The following is a 17,754-nucleotide window of genomic DNA, read 5'->3' on the forward strand; positions in this document are numbered from 1 at the left end:
TTTAAGTAGATCAGGAAGTGGAAGGAGCTCCCTCAGGGCCTCTGTGAGCGGATGTAGAAGGTCCAGGAACCATTCTGCATGATGCCTCAGCAGAGCTATGAGGGTCATTGCTAAATCTTTCAATGCCCTGACCTTGTTAAGGAAAGCATAAAATTGGAGCCAAGCTCCTCACTTAACCTAGATATTGCCTGACTCCACCTCAAATGGAGGACAGGGACATAACAAATATATATACATATACTGTATAGGTTGCACAAAGGGCATGGTATCCACATGCAGTTAGACGAGGTCAGCTTGAAATAGGAAGTGGCCAGTCACTCGTACATTCAAACTAGCCTTACTCGCATGTAACATCTACCCTCGACCAACTGCTACTTGTCCTTCATGACAGTCGAGGTGTTTTAGACCACGTCTTGCACGTCTAGGTTCCGGAGGGTTATGCCTTGCAGGTTATGGTTGGTGAACGTTTTTTGACATTTCCACACGGCCGCTTGGAAAGCCTGCGGAGAAATTCTTAGGGAATGCCAGGGAAGTACTTATACCCCTGCCATCGTGTACGGGGGCCGTCGATCAGAAGATGAAAGGTCAGATGGAATGGCTCTCTCGATCACCTGTCTGATCCACGAAGGAATCAAGTTCTTTTTTATCTTCCTTATGGTTCTCTCTGTACTAAGGAAGAGCCTGCTGATCTAAGGACGGGCTCTTGCCATTCTTTCTAAGTATTTTTTTATTGCCCTCACAGGGCTGAGTAACAGAGGATCATTTGTTAAAGACTGTCGACTCTCAATACAAAAGAGCCCTAATCTAGAATCCGCTACAGCCGGATTTTGAGTCCTAGATGGCGGAGCGTCACTTGGCCCCATCCCTTTGAATGGGCGACATCGTAGGAGAGGCCGTGTAGCTTTCCGACTCTCTTGGCAGAGGTCAGGTCCTAGAAGGAAGGCTGTCTCCAGAGTCAAGTCTCGGTCCAAAGCTTGACGAAGAGGCTCGTAAGGGGCTCCCTTCAGAGAATGTAAGACCTTGACAATGTTCCAAGGAGGCGATCTCACTTCTGACTGAGGGCAGGTGTGCTTAAAGTTCCTTATGAGGAGGGACAATTCCATCAAGGAGGAAATTTTAACTGTTAGCTTGAAGGTGAGGCTTAAGGCCGAGCGACAGCATTTCAACGCCGGTACCGAATAGTTTTTCCTCCCTGAGATACAATAAGAACTCCACTATTGTTGGTCTGTAGGCACTGGGTGGACTATACCCCGTCCACGACACCAACCCCAAAAGACGACCACTTCGCATGATACAGACAACTCCCAGAAGTATCTAGCCATGTGCCTTTCAACTGGCTTCAAAAAACCTTTCTTTGCATGCAGTTTCTGGATAATCTCCATGTGTGGTTGTTTAAGTAGATAAGAAAGTGGAAGGAGCTCCCTCGGGGCCTCTGTGAGCAGATGTAGAAGGTCCAGGAACCATTCTACATGATGCCTCAGCAGAGCTATGAGGGTCATTGCTAAATCTTTCAATGCCCTGACCTTGTTAAGTAGCCTCCTAACTAGGCAGAAGGGGGAACACATAAACGTCTATTCTGTTCCATGGATGTTGAAAAGCGTCCTGTCAGAACGCCCGAGGATTTGGTACTGGCGAGCATTATATCGGAAGCTTCCAGTTTAGTGACGCTGCAACTAGAATTTCCCCGATTTATTTCACAAATCAACTTAATGTAAAGTACATGTTTAACCGTTGAGCGCCATTGGACTTATTTTAAAATATTTTTTTTTCTCTTTCCTTAATTGTTTATGCCTACAGAAATTTTACAAAATATGTGAAATTATGTCTCAATGGTTATTAGCCTATACTATAAAAACATTTAGAAAAAACCTTGTCTGAGTCTGAGAGTTTTGTACCAATTTAAGTATACTGTAATGTTCTTATAGAGCAGTGGTTCCCAACCTGGGGGAAATTTGAAGCTTCCTGGGGGGAAATAATTACACTACCTACTAACTAAAACAAGCGGAAAATGTCCTCATAGTACGTGCGGCAATTTGTTGTTAGCCATTTAATTGTGATATGATCATATCAGTTCTCACTGACATGATATTCAAGGGGAGAATTGGAATATCATGCCCATTTCTGAGCCAGGTGAGTGGGCATGAGGGCTGGGCGGGGCATGAAGGGGGAAATCTGGATGGTTGAACTGGGTGCAGGGGGGAAATGACTGAAAAAAGGTTGGGAACCACTGTTATAGAGTAACAAAAAGGCCAACATATACAAAAATTAACCAAACTCATTCCCTCCATATTTACTGGCTGAGTTCATTGCTACGCTATGATTCTCAGATTATAGGTGAATTTGAAGAATGCTTACCTTAAAATTATGAGTGGCTACTGGAGTTGCATTTGTAATTGTTACATGGAATGGGGTCATTGGTTGAGCAGTAACTTCAAAGGTGCATTCCATATTCATGACATCTTGTATCCTTGCTCTGAAGGCATACTCTGCAAGGGCCTGCATTGCTATCACGGAGTCCTGAAACACAATTGTTCAGGAATCATTTAAAGGCTTGTTTCACATATCGTCACCCTCATAAACTAACTGCCTAAGTCATTTTCTCCACTTATTGGGAACTCAAAAAAAAAACCTTCTCATTTCCTAATTCTTTATATCATTGTATTGAGCTTCAATTAACAAATTCTAATTCACAAATTCCTCTGATAAGAATTTGTGAATTGAAACAAGACAATGATATAAAGAATAAGGAAATGAGAAGGTGTTTTTTTTTTTTGAGTTCCCAATAAGTGGAGAAAATGACTTAGGCAATTAGTTTATAAGGGTGACGACATGTCAATTATTGCGTTCTTTGGAGTTTTTGTGTGTGTAATTTCTTAGTTGTTTAACAACCAAACTTATGCAAGGAAACACTAAATGAAAGAGGATAATCTATCTAAGATAAACTTCTCGTAAAACTAACACTCGTTGAGATGAAAGCAGACTCCCAGTCTCTAACAGCATTGAGCCAACGCATAATCCTCTCTGTATTTTCTGTGATGCCTTCCCGTTTCAGGAAGAAGAGAAGGGCATAGCTAGTGGCTTCAACGGCATGTGCATCGTATTGTTCTGGTTCTTTTGGGAGCAGGAAGGCCTTTTGATTATTTTCCTGACGGCGGCCGTGCACTTTGATTGGGAGAAGAGACCAGTAAGACATATCACCTGTTGAAAAAAGACACACTAGTTATTGTCTGAATTCCAGTGTAATATAGTCGAATCTCTGCTAAAAGGTCACTTTATTTTAAATCTAATTACTAATATTAAGTAATATTTAGCACAAACATTTGCATATTGCGTCAATAGGTGTAGGAGGAGCTGATGATGATGAAGAATTTTATGTGTATCTATATACAGTACTCTAAACTTGAAGTCTAATAATTTATGTAAGTTTTTATTTTGTAGTAACTGAGCACATGTTAAAAAGATCGACTAATTGTATTTCAATTAAATTAAGAGAGCTTATTACAATTACTGTACTGTACTGTAATGTACTTGAAGACAATTAAATACTCAAACTGTACAAACATAATTACCAACATAAAACATGGTAAATGTATTTTATTTAATCTTATTTCAAGGCTTCATTAATTCTAATACACCATGTAAATTGTAACAGGTAATGCTGTGTTTAGCAAGAGAAACTTTTGGCAATGCTGCCTGTACAAAAAAAGTTGCTGATCTTGTGAACATGTGATCAATTGCATTTTTATGTGAACATGTGATCAATTGCATTTTTATTAAGTTAACCCTTTTACCCCAAGCTATTTGGAAATTTCCAGCCCTTAACCGCCAAGGGGTTATTTTTTTCCCAGCACATTTTGTAGTATATTTTTTTTAAATTGCTCTAACAGCCTTAATTTTTGTCATAGAGAGGTCAGGTTGGTCTCATTCTCTTGGAAAATGCCTGAATTTTCTCAAAAAATTATAAAAAATATGAAAAAAAAAAAATGTATAGCATTTTTTTGCAAGGACGTACCAGTACGTCCATGGGGGTACAGGGATGGCTTTTGTGAAACGTACCAGTACGTCCTTTGGGGGTAAAAGGGTTAATGAAGTTGTTTTAGAAGTATATTGTTATTTACTTAACAGCACTTTGTAAAATCAATATAAATGCCTTTGATCACGTGTTTACAAGCCCAGCGACTTAGTTCTACAGGCAGTGTTGCCAACAGTTTCTCTTTAGCTAAACACAGTGTTATCCCCTACAATGTACTGTACAGCCGTCAAATGTCTTCTTATCTTCTTGTGAAGTGTACCAGAATTAATGAAGACAATTACTGTATACATAAAATGAAAAACATGTACAACAAGGCAAGGATTATAAGCACAACTAATACATGTTTAACCCTTTTACCCCCAAAGGACGTACTGGTACGTTTCACAAAAGCCATCCCTTTACCCCCATGGACGTACCGGTACGTCCTTGTAAAAAAATGCTATTAAAAATCTTTTTTTCATGTTTTTGATAAGTTTTTGAGAAAATTCAGGTATTTTCCAAGAGAATGAGACCAACCTGACCTCTCTATGACAAAAATTAAGGCTGTTAGAGCAATTTAAAAAAAATATACTGCAAACTGTGCTGGGGAAAAAATAACCCCTTGGGGGTTAAGGGTTGGAAATTTCCAAAGAGCCTGGGGGTAAAAGGGTTAACAGCACTTTGTAAAATCAATAAAAATGCCTTTGATCACGTATTTACAAGCCCAGCGACTTAGTTCTACTGGCAGTGTTGCCAACAGTTTCTCTTTAGCTAAACACAGTGTTACCCACTACAATGTACTGTACAGCTGTCAAATGTCTTCTTACCTTCTTGTGAAGCGTACCAGAATTAATGAAGACAATTACTGTATACATAAAATGAAAAACATGTACAACAAGGCAAGGATTATAAGCACAACTAATACATGTTTAACCCTTTTACCCCCAAAGGACGTACTGGTATGTTTCACAAAAGCCATCCCTTTACCCCCATGGACGTACCGGTACGTCCTTGTAAAAAAATGTTATGAAAAATCTTTTTTTCATGTTTTTGATAATTTTTTTTTAAAAATCAGGTATTTTCCAAGAGAATGAGACCAACCTGACCTCTCTATGACAAAAATTAAGGCTGTTAGAGCAATTTAAAAAAAATATACTGCAAAATGTGCTGGGAAAAAAATAACCCCCTGGGGGTTAAGGGTTGGAAATTTCCAAATAGCCTGGGGGTAAAAGGGTTAATCAAGCTGAACTTGTATAACAAGAGATCCTTTCAACTGATAGGAAACGTGAAGAAACAAATTTGTCTTCATCCTGTGCCTACATTAGTGGCATCAATCAAAATATTACTTTGTAATAAGTTTGGATAAACTATCGGCTTTATTCAAGTTATTTCCAAAGTCATATGCCATAAATAATTAAAAACAGTAAATTTTAATCCAAGGAGCTTTGCTAAGGCAACATATAAATTCCTGGATATACATACATATACCAAGGCACTTCCCCCAATTTTGGGGGGTAGCCGACATCAACAAAGAAACAAAAACAAAAAGGGGACCTCTACTCTCTACGTTCCTCCCAGCCTAACAAGGGACTCAACCGAGTTCAGCTGGTACTGCTAGGGTGTCACAGCCCACCCTCCCACATTATCCACCACAGATGAATATAGGATATAGGTAAGAATAATTTTATCCCATACAATTAAGAGAAGTAATTTGACAAAAAAGTTTAAAAGTCAGTACTGTATGAGAAAAGGAAACTACCAGTAAGAGTTATAAATTAGGCTACTGTACAGCATCAGCATGAAATACTTTATTCGGTTAAAAGTTAGGTATGGACATACAGTAAAGTATGATGTACATATGCTCCACATAAATTGATGGACATTGCATATTCGATGAAAAATTAACTAAATACTCGTTGAAAATACTAATTAATTTGATTGCAAGAGCCAAGATTTTAATTTGGCTTTCCAGTTGAGACAATCATATTAAGTTTTAGTTAAAACAAAATACCGGTATTTGGCAGTTCAGGAAAATGTAGTTTTAATGCTAATATTCATTTTAAATCTCAATGTACTGTAATTCCTTTGGTTTTTAAATGAAAATAACTAACACTTAAATCTCGAGTACAGTACTTGATTTTGTTAAAAGTAACAATCTTAACCCTTTTACCCCCAAAGGACGTACTGGTACGTTTCACTAAAGCCATCCCTTTACCCCCATGGACGTACCGGTACGTCCTTGCAAAAAAATACTATAAAAAAATTTTTTTTCATACTTTTGATAATTTTTTTGAGAAAATTCAGGCATTTTCCAAGAGAATGAGACCAACCTGACCTCTCTATGACAAAAATTAAGGCTGTTAGAGCAATTTAAAAAAAAATATACTGCAAAATGTGCTGGGAAAAAAATAACCCCCTGGGGGTTAAGGGTTGGAAATTTCCAAATAGCCTGGGGGTAAAAGGGTTAATTTGTATTGAGACTTGTTTCAAATTAAAATAGCAAATGCTGCATTGAGAAAAAAAGTAAAGAATATAGATGTGTGTAATCACTTGTCAGTAAAGCATGGGTTTTATTTGTAAATATAGTTAAATTAAAACACTAAATAATGTTAGACAGACCCTCTTGTAATTGTTTCTTTTTGATTATGCATTATTGATCAAAAATATGAGCAGGCCAAAATGTAACTACTGTATTTAAATTGTTAGGCAAAGAGTCCATGGAATAGAACAGCACTGTGGTATATATGAAAAATAAGGAAAAAACTGACTAATGATAAGTAAAATAAAGTAATTAAATACTGTAAATAAACAAATGCTGTTTATGCATAAATCTAAAGTGGTTAAAAAACCCAATTATTCAATGTCATTGCCAGATTTAGGGGAGAAATCCCCTGCTAGAGAGCTATTGGATGCACCTACCATACTGGAGGTGCATAAGCCAAATGGTTCTCCATCTTTCAATCGAAAAAGAGGGAGACCACCATCCCTCTCCCCTCCAACGAGAAATGCAAAGTTACTTATTGCAAATACAGCACAATATTTTATCAGCAAAAGATGATGAACTACTACCATGCAATCAAATCTCACCGAAATCTTTCCGCTTCTTGAGCAGTAAGCCCGCAGCCTTTTCGGACGATAGGCTGCCCACTTCAATCAGGGCATATGCAGCAAGGGCCAGATGATAGCAGTCGCTCAGGTGTGGCAGTTGCTTTTCTAAGAACCTGTGGGTAAAATTAAGAATTGTACTGAAGACATCATTATGAGAACTCCAGGTTGCAAGACATTTTGTTTTGGGAACACTTTACCAATCATTAGAATCATTCTTCTATACCTTGCCGATCTCTGGAAAAATAATAATCTGTATTTCCTATTCCCTTCCTTTGAGATTGAGCATAACTTTTTCCATTCCTTAAACTATGAGGATACAGGTACATCCTACATTTTTAAAGGCTAAGGCACAGTAATTTAACACCCTTTAACCTACGTAATCTCGCCTCTGACAATGATGTTTATGGCTAAATACTGTCATTACATTTAGAATGTCAAGTAAAAAAATGGCCCAATTATATGAAAACCTAACAAATGAAGAGACAGTCTCGAAAGAGTGGAAAATGATCATAATATAATATGCAAATTAAAGGAGATGCACTTGAACATCAGAATTAATTAAGAAGACCGCTCATTAAATAATACTAGAGTTGCAGGGAAAAAAATGTGAAATTTCTTTTTAAAACACAATACAGTACTGTCCCGTAGTTAAGTTAGGTTTCATGTCAGAGCAGTTAATAAAAGAGGCAATAACAAAGAGGAGAAAATTATAACTCATATGTTATGCTTAATAGAAGGCAATTGACAGAGTAACACAACATTCAATTAAAAAGGTATCATACAAGCAGAGGGAACCAGAAAGATTAATTGAGGCAATGGGTTTACATTAACTCATCACAATATTAACAGGAGAGAAGACAGTGGCAGATGTATGAGAAAATATGAGATAAATATTTAAATCCAGCTAGTATCTATCCAAGCCACCTTGATTTTTATCTATATTAATGGTGGAAGCGTTATCTATATTAATGGTGGAAGCTACAAAAGAGTACAAAAAGTGAGTACCCAGGGAGCTGGGCTGCTTTATGCAGACGACATACTGTAGTGTTGAGAAAGAGCTGTAAATATTTTAAAGATAGAAGAGTGTAATGATGACAGGAATGAAAAGTACTACTGTATATGCTAAATGAAGTGAAGAAAAAGGATCAGGAAATTATCCCATACAGATGTTGTGGAGAAGATGTAAGAGGTGAACTAGGTAATATTTTCATCAGAATTAAGAAAAAAAAATGTTCAACATTACAAAAAACAAACATGATGTACGTAAAAGATTTCTTTTGCCTGGGATGACTATAAGAAACATATCTGTTAGTTTGGGACACACTTGACTTGAATCTAAAATCAAGAGGAGTGTTAGAATCTGGAATCAAAGGAGAAACCATAGCAATAGTGAATGAAATGGACAAAAATTAGTACAAAGAAACAAGATTGAATTGCACACATGACCTGAAATACTTTATAGTAGAGTTCTGTACTGTAAAAATAGGAACTTACAAAGGGAATAGATGAGATTTTGAAAAAAAAAAAAAAAAAAAGATAAGATGCCAAACAAACTTTAATGCTGTTATATTGACAAATCTATAAGGTTGATTTCCTAGACTTTGTTGACATGGTACATCGCAATTGACCCATGACAAATTTTCCTTTATTATATTTCAATATTTAATTTTTTTACCATACTAGCAGTACCAGCTGAACTCGGTTGAGTCCCTTGTTAGGCTGGGAGGAACGTAGAGAGTAGAGGTCCCCTTTTTTGTTTTTCATTTGTTGATATCGGCTACCCCCCAAAATTGGGGGAAGTGCCTTGGTATATGTAGCCTATGTATGTACCATACATACATATACTAAGGCACCTCCCCCAATTTTGGGGGTAGCCAACATCAAACAAATGAAAAAAAAAAAAAAAAAGAGGACCTTTCCTCTCTACGTTCCTCCCAGCCTGACAAGGGACTCAACCGAGTTCGTCTGGTACTGCTAGGGTGCCACAGCCCACCCTCCCCCGTTATCCACCACAGATGAAGCTTCATAACGCTGAATCCCCTACTGCTGCTACCTCTGCGGTCATCCAAGGCGACCGGAGGAAGCAGCAGGGCCTACTGGAACTGCGTCACAATCGCTCGCCATTCATTCCATTTCTAGCACACTCTCTTGCCTCTCTCACATCTATCCTCCTATCACCCAGAACTTTCTTCACTCCATCCACCCATTTCTTTAAAATCTAGAGAAATTGATTAATTTGTGTCTTTTACTCAATTTGAAGCTAACCAACTAGTTTACTTTGTGGCTTGATAACCAGCATACAGTACTTACTTGGTTGCTTGTTGGCGGGCATTGCGTGCCTTTGAGTGCATGTCTCCTTGAAGTGAGGGGAGGCTGCTCTGAAGGGCAAGTACAACTAGAGCTGTTAAGGGGATAGACGATGCTTTTCCTGTTTTCTTTGCCTGCAGAGAAAAAATTACTTTGAAAGATAAATCCACGAACAGTATTCGGAAATTATACCCTAGTGTATACAGTAGTTATAAAAAATAAATTCAAGATAATGAAGTTATTAGCAAGCTTTGACTGACTAAAATGGCTTTTGAGGAAAAAGTACATGTACAGTATACACAAAACATAAAAGGAAATTAAAAAACTTTTCTAGATAATGAACAAAAAGTTAAAAATCATCTACTAGAAGTAAATATTTACCAAATCAACTTAATATACATAATGCATCCCCATATACACTGAATTACCTTTATAAAGTACACATTATACCATAGTTTACACACATAATAATGGGCACATTTCTATTTTCTTAATATCCACATTCTGTTGATTCATAATGTCAGGCTGCTTCATACCAAAACTCTTTTTATTTCATTTTGATGTAAAAGTATGGAACAGTCTTCCTTTCTTGCAGTATTACTTACACTTGCAAGCCTTAGTGGACTGGAATTCTACTTTAAATGTATATGCAAATAGCCTCAGATTTTGTTTGAAAAGTCAGATATATCTTTCCAATATTTATTACTTTCTCCCCCCATTTTCTCCTTTTTACAAGATAGAATTTCATACCATGTAAGATTGATTTGTGAGACATTAAATTTCCTTTCAGGCTTATTCCAACTTCATGATTTCTCATTTTGAAGAATAGAAACAATAATGATATTTACCTTACTATCTAGATACACATATCCAACTTCATGGAATCCACCATCAATTGCTTGATACTTGAGCATGAACCCAACAGACCTCTTGATAATTTTGGGATCTATAAACAACTGGTTCTCCCAATCCTCGTGTTGGGCATCGTTGAGTAGGCTGACTACCCGTGCTGTAAGCCTAGAGAAAGAGAATTCATTTGAAGTTAGTCACGATGGTTCAAAAAAAAAAAAAAAAAAAAAGAAGAAGATTAGTTTCAGAAGTGGTTCTCATTTAATGAAAAATTTAATTATCTTGTTTGGATTTATCCTTCATACCTTACCTTACTATACTTCAGATCAAATTAAAATATTGTCACACGATCGGAAGGCTACGAGACGAACTCTATTACTGTATCAAGTGAGAGAGTTACCTACAAGTACGTTAACGCAAGGGTATGGAATATGTAAATATTAGTGACACAAACTTAAAAGAAACTGAAATGTTGGAGAGAAAAAGAGAAGTTGGACTCTTAGAAAGAAAGAAACAAAAAATTAATTGAAACAAAGCAAGGAAAATGGTTGAAAGCAAAGCATCTGTGGGCAGGAGGGCCATTGCAAAACCTTATTATTGCTAACAATTCTTGAAAGGTAGACCATAACTGTACAACTTTCTGCCTCTCACATCTCATCTGCTCACTCAGATTTCTCTCTTGCACTGTAAGGGATTTGTCTATTTGTACTTTCAAGTTCAGAACAGGATACTGTAATTTACGGACAATAATGAAAAATATACAGCTTCTAATTATTTCGGTGAAAAGTAAACTTCATACACAAACTAATGTCACTTACCATACACTAGGTTCAGAGCTTGACCACATACAGAAACCACCTTGTTTGGTTCGCCTAAGCAATGCTGCTAATTGTACCGTCAAGTGTTCGAAAGCTGGGTATGCCTCCCGAATGTCAAGCTGTGATAAGATGAAGAAAATGGTAAGAACACAAAATTAATACCTAAAAACTGAGCTATATTTGTTACATCAAAAAAGAAATGTGTGTTTATGTTAATAAGTATAGTAAACATATATACAGTACATTCACACTATAAACAATGTACTGTGCACAAAAATATCCATCTCTATGATGATATTGATAAAACGAAACGCAAAATAAATTTAAAATATTCCATTGAACTATTTCACTGGACAATTCAAGGGTAAAACATTTAAATATTATTATTATTATCATTATTATTATGATAAAAACACTTTTTGTAGTTTAATGCAGTTCAGCAAGTGCTGCACGTCACTAAAAGATAGTAACTCTTTCAAGGGCTCTGTCTCGTTTCGTTTACCCAGAACACTAAAGAATTGCATATTGCTACACATACGGTATACACCTAAAAATACGCTAGGGTCCATTTGTCATTTGTACCATTAGCATTATTATTCCGAAAATACTGTATAATTGTGGGCTTTGGCACCCTAGCAGTACCAACCTAACCCCTCTGAATCTCTCGTCAGGCTGAGAGTGAGAGGAACGAAGAGAAGAAAAGTCTCCTTTTGTTCGTGTTTTTTTTTTTTTAATGTTGGGTACCCCAAAAAATTGGTTGAATTACCTTGGTACATAGATAGAATAATTGTAATGGAACAAGCCAAGTGGCCAACCCCTTGAATAACAGTACAGAATTCCATAATATGAAATACCAGTATGAAGTTAGAAAACCAAAACACAGAATACAGTACAGGTGTAAAAAAAAAAGTTATAAAAGATAGTATTGTAGCTAAAAGAAACTTCATAAAACTATGATGCAGGAGAAGGATTCAGAAGGAAATAAGTACACGAAAATATTTTTCTACAGGTAACACAACCTATGCTCATAAATGATGAAATATGTTATTTTCATTAGTAAAATAAATTTTTGAATATACTTACCCGATAATCATGTAGCTGTCAACTCCGTTGCCCGACAGAATTCTACGGAAGGGATACGCCAGCGATCACTATACTAGAAGGGGGTGTACTCACCACCGCCACCTGTGGCCAGGTACTGCAGTACTTCTTGTTGACACCACCTCAATTTTTCCTCGGTCCACTGGTTCTCTATGGGGAGGAAGGGTGGGTCAATTAAATCATGATTATCGGGTAAGTATATTCAAAAATTTATTTTACTAATGAAAATAACATTTTTCAATATTAAACTTACCCGATAATCATGTAGCTGATTCACACCCAGGGAGGTGGGTGAAAACCAGTGTACATGACTATAAGATAGCTAAGTATCCCGTATTTCATATTAACAGTTATTCAAAATAACAATGAAATTATAAGTACCTGGTAAGGAAGTCGACTTGAACCATTACTCTGCCTTTATTAAGTTCGTCTTCCTTACTGAGCGCAGCGTTCCTCTTAGGAGGCTGAACAACCCTAAGGTGCTGAAGTATACAGGGCTGCAACCCATACTAAAGGACCTCTACACAACCTCTAACCCAGGCGCTTCTCAAGAACGAATTGACCACCCGCCAAATCAAAAAGGATGCGGAAGGCTTCTTAGCCTACCGTAACAACCCAAAAAACAACAATAAAAGCATTCAAGAGAAAGGTTAAAAAAGGTTATGGGATTAAGGGAATGTAGTGGCTGAGCCCTCACCTACTACTGCACTCGCTGCTACGAATGGTCCCAGGGTGTAGCAGTTCTCGTAAAGAGACTGGACATCTTTAAGATAAAATGATGCAAACACTGACTTGCTCCTCCAATAAGTTGCATCCATAATGCTCTGCAGAGAACGGTTCTGTTTAAAGGCCATCGAAGTGGCTACAGCTCTCACTTCGTGGGTCCTTACCTTCAGCAAAGCAAGGTCTTCATCCTTCATGTGAGAATGGGCTTCTCTAATCAGAAGCCTTATATAATACGAAACTGCGTTTTTGGACATAGGCATCGAAGGTTTCTTGATTGCACACCATAAGGCTTCTGACTGTCCTCGTATAGGTTTTGACCTATTAAGATAGTATTTCAGAGCTCTGACAGGGCAAAGAACTCTTTCTAGCTCGTTACCCACCATGTTGGAAAGGCTAGGAATTTCGAACGATCTAGGCCAAGGACGTGAAGGAAGTTCATTCTTAGCTAAAAATCCGAGCTGTAAAGAACATGTTGCTGATTCGGATGTGAACCCAATGTTCTTGCTGAAGGCGTGAACCTCACTAACTCTTTTAGCTGTTGCAAGGCAGACGAGGAAAAGAGTTTTGAGAGTAAGGTCTTTGAAGGAAGCTGACTGGAGAGGTTCGAACCTAGGAGACATAAGGAACCTTAAGACTACGTCTAGATTCCAGCCTGGAGTGGATAAACGACGTTCTTTAGAAGTCTCGAAAGATTTAAGGATGTCTTGAAGGTCCTTGTTGAAGGAAAGGTCCAAACCTCTGTGGCGGAGAACTGAAGCCAACATACTTCTGTACCCTTTAATCGTAGGAGCCGAAAGGGATCTCACATTCCTTAGATGTAATAGGAAGTCAGCTACTTGGGTTACAGAGGTATTGGTAGAGGAAACTGCATTGGCTCTGCACCAGCTTCGGAAGACTTCCCACTTGGATTGGTAGACTCTACGAGTGGATACCCTCCTTGCTCTGGCAATCGCTCTGGCTGCCTCCTTCGAAAAGCCTCTAGCTCTAGCGAATCTTTCGACAGTCTGAAGGCAGTCAGACGAAGAGCGTGGAGGTTTGGGTGTACCTTGTTTACGTGAGGTTGACGTAGAAGGTCCACTCTTAGAGGGAGAGTCCTGGGAACGTCGACCAGCCATTGTAGTACCTCTGTGAACCATTCTCTTGCAGGCCAAAGGGGAGCAACCAGCGTCAGCCGTGTCCCTTCGTGCGAGACGAACTTCTGAATGACTCTGTTGATGATCTTGAACGGCGGGAATGCATATAGGTCGAGATGGGACCAATTCAGCAGAAAAGCATCCACGTGAACTGCTGCTGGGTCTGGAACTGGGGAACAGTACAAAGGAAGCCTCTTGGTCATGGAGGTGGCGAACAGATCTATCGTAGGCTGACCCCACAAGGTCCAAAGTCTGTTGCACACGCTCTTGTGAAGGGTCCATTCCGTGGGGATGACTTGATCTTTCCTGCTGAGGCGATCTGCTGAGACGTTCATGTTGCCCTGAATGAACCTCGTTACCAGAGTGAGATTTAGACTTCTTGACCAAATGAGGAGGTCCCTTGCTATCTCGTACAGCTTCCTCGAATGGGTCCCTCCCTGCTTGGAGATGTAAGCCAAGGCTGTGGTGTTGTCGGAGTTCACCTCCACCACCTTGTCTAACAGGAAGGACTTGAAGTTCATTAAGGCCAGATGAACTGCCAGCAGTTCCTTGCAGTTGATGTGGAGCGTTTCCTGTTCCTTGTTCCATGTTCCCGAGCATTCCTGTCCGTTCAAGGTCGCGCCCCAGCCCGAGTCTGATGCGTCCGAAAAGAGATGAAGATTGGGGGTCTGAATCGCTAACGATAGACCCTCCTTGAGAAGGATGTTGGTCTTCCACCACAAGAGAGTAGTCTTCATCTCTTTGGTGACAGGAATAGAGACTGCTTCGAGCGTCAAATCCTTGTCCCAGTGAGCTGCTAGATGGAATTGGAGAGGGCGGAGGTGGAGTCTCCCTAACTCGACGAACAGGGCTAACGATGACAGGGTCCCTGTTAGACTCATCCACTGTCTCACCGAGCAACTGTTCCTCTTCAGCATGCTCAGGATGCATTCTAGGGCTTGGCTTATCCTTGGGGCCGATGGAAAAGCCCGAAAAGCCTGACTCCGAATCTCCATTCCCAGGTAAACGATGGATTGGGAGGGAATGAGCTGGGACTTTTCTAAGTTGATCAATAGACCCAGTTCCTTGATCAAGTCCAAAGTCCAGTTGAGACTCTCCAGACAGCGACGACTTGTGGGGGCTCTTAACAGCCAGTCGTCTAAATAAAGGGAGGCTCTGATGTCCGATAAGTGGAGGAATTTTGCAATATTCCTCATCAGATGCGTAAACACCATAGGAGCTGTGCTTAGGCCAAAACACAGGGCTTGGAATTGGTACACAACCTTTCCAAAAACGAATCTCAGGAAAGGTTGGGAGTCTGGATGAATAGGAACGTGAAAGTAAGCGTCTTTCAGATCCAACGAGACCATCCAGTCCTCCTGCCTGACCGCTGCTAGGACCGACTTCGTCGTCTCCATAGTGAACGTCTGCTTGGTGACATAAGCATTGAGCGCGCTGACGTCCAGCACCGGTCTCCAACCTCCTGTCTTCTTGGCCACCAGAAAGAGACGGTTGTAGAAGCCCGGGGATTGATGGTCCCGGACTATCACCACTGCCTTCTTCTGTAACAGGAGCGACACTTCCTGGTGTAACGCTAGCCTCTTGTCCTTTTCCTTGTAGTTGGGAGAGAGGTTGATGGGAGAAGTGGTCAGAGGGGGATTGCGGCAGAATGGTATCCTGTAACCCTCCCTTAGCCACTTGACAGACTGGGCGTCTGCACCTCTTCTTTCCCAAGCTTGCCAGAAGGTCTTGAGTCTGGCTCCTACTGCTGTCTGGAGAGGAGGAGAGTCAGTGTTTGCCTTTTGAAGTCTTGGGACCTTTCTTAGACCTGCCCCTGGAAGAGTCTGGACGGGTACTTCCTCGGCTGGGGGCTCTGCCACGAAAGGGCGGAATAAATCTTGTAGCAGGAGTATCGGCCACTGGGGTGCGGTAAGTTCTGGGAACTGAAGGAGCAACCTTAGCCTTACGAGCTGAAGAGGCCACAAGGTCATGAGTGTCCTTCTGAATAAGGGCCGCAGACAAATCCTTGATAAGCTCTTCGGGGAACAGGAACTTAGAAAGCGGAGCAAAAAGTAACTGAGACCTTTGACAAGAGGTGATGCCAGTAGAAAGAAAAGTGCAAAGTTGTTCCCTTTTCTTGAGTACTCCTGAAACAAACATTGAGGCAAGTTCGCCGGACCCATCCCGAATTGCTTTATCCATACAGGACATTATAAGCATGGCTGAGTCCTTGTCAGCAGGGGCAGTCTTCTTGCTCAAGGCCCCCAGGCACCAGTCGAGAAAATTGAAAATCTCAAAGGCACGAAATATACCCTTTAAGAAGTGGTCTAAGTCGGAAAAGGTCCAGCAGACCTTAGAGCGCCTCATAGCCGATCTACGTGGAGAGTCGACCAAACTTGAGAAGTCAGCCTGGGCAGAGGCAGGGACTCCCAAGCCTGGTTCCTCTCCTGTGGCATACCATACGCCCGCCTTAGAAGTCAGCTTAGTAGGAGGGAACATAAAAGAAGTCTTCCCTAGTTGCTGTTTGGACTGCAACCAATCCCCTAACATTCTTAAAGCTCTCTTAGAGGATCTAGCAAAGACGAGCTTAGTATAGGCCGACTTAACAGGTTGCATGCCTAGCGAAAACTCAGATGGAGGAGAGCGAGGGGTAGCAGAAACAAAATGATCCGGGTAAACCTCTCTGAAAAGAGCCAGGACCTTGCGAAAGTCAATGGAGGGAGGAGAAGACTTGGGTTCCTCCACGTCCGAAGAGGGATCATCTAGGTGCGCAGCTTCCTCCTCAGAAACCTCAAGACCTGAGTGGTGGGAAGCGAGAGGTAAAGTTACAGCGGTGTGCTGAACAGCAGAATCCTGACAAGCGGGTGCATAAACACTTGCGGTTTCATCCTCAAGTCTCTGTTGAAGAGGATGAGGGCTGGTAACGACAAAGTCAAGAGGTTGGGATGAAGGAGGTTCTGTGGCGGTTTGAGGAGCAAGTGTGGAGAGAGGCGACTGTATTAAAACCTGAGGTTCAGGCTGCAAAGACTGGTCAAGTAGAGTAGAAGAAGGTAGGTGCATGCGTTGAGGTGGCTGACTCCTAGCATGAGTTTCCTGTCTCAAGAGTTGCGCTTGTTTCAAGGGTTGAGGTGGATGCGCAGTAGCAGGTTCCTGTCTCACGAGTTGAGGTTCTTGAGGTGTGAGCTGCGAGAGTTGAGGTAGCGGCTGCGCAGAACGCAGTTCCTGTCTCACGAGTTGAGGTTCTTGAGGTGCTAGCCTCAAGAGTTGAGGCTCTCGCCTTGAGGAAAGTTGAGGTAGCAGCTGCGAGAGCTGAGGTGGCTGCCTCAAGGATGGTAGAGGTTGTCGTACCTCAAGAGGTTGTTGCCTCGAAGATGGTCTAACTGCAAGAAAATCTTGCCTCAAAGGAAGAGGAGGATGTAAGGCATAAGACTCCTGTTCCCATTGTTGAGGTTGCCTTAAGGAAGGTGGAGGTTGCTGCACAACGCTGGTAACTGGCAACTCCCAACGCGGTAAGGTAGCTTGAGGAACCTCAACTTCGTACGTCTGGCAGACTGGACTGCGGTGAGGAGGAGCGCTCGCAGGAGGAGGTGAAACCTTCTCTGCCTGAAACTCACGCATTAAGACCGCAAGCTGCGACTGCATGGACTGCAGCAAAGTCATCTTGGGATCAACAGACGATAAGGTCTGTTGAGGCAAAGCCTTAACAGAAGATGAGGTCTGT

General features: G+C 40.6%; 1 protein-coding gene across 1 annotated transcript in view; it reads right to left on the reverse strand.

Moving 5' to 3' along the window:
- LOC137656341 (CD109 antigen-like) overlaps nucleotides 1-17,754 on the reverse strand; it is a 184,986-nt gene that overhangs the window by 5,988 nt on the left and 161,244 nt on the right. Inside the window, exons 26-31 of the mRNA XM_068390512.1 lie at nucleotides 11,095-11,213; nucleotides 10,276-10,444; nucleotides 9,431-9,561; nucleotides 7,100-7,233; nucleotides 2,960-3,198; nucleotides 2,356-2,517 (exon numbers count right to left, since the gene is read on the reverse strand). Coding sequence (XP_068246613.1) covers nucleotides 2,356-2,517; nucleotides 2,960-3,198; nucleotides 7,100-7,233; nucleotides 9,431-9,561; nucleotides 10,276-10,444; nucleotides 11,095-11,213 — 954 coding nt within the window. The remainder of the gene's footprint in view (nucleotides 1-2,355; nucleotides 2,518-2,959; nucleotides 3,199-7,099; nucleotides 7,234-9,430; nucleotides 9,562-10,275; nucleotides 10,445-11,094; nucleotides 11,214-17,754) is intronic.

The sequence above is a fragment of the Palaemon carinicauda genome, chromosome 17 (genome assembly GCF_036898095.1).
Source record: "Palaemon carinicauda isolate YSFRI2023 chromosome 17, ASM3689809v2, whole genome shotgun sequence".
Taxonomy (NCBI): Eukaryota; Metazoa; Arthropoda; class Malacostraca; order Decapoda; family Palaemonidae; genus Palaemon; species Palaemon carinicauda.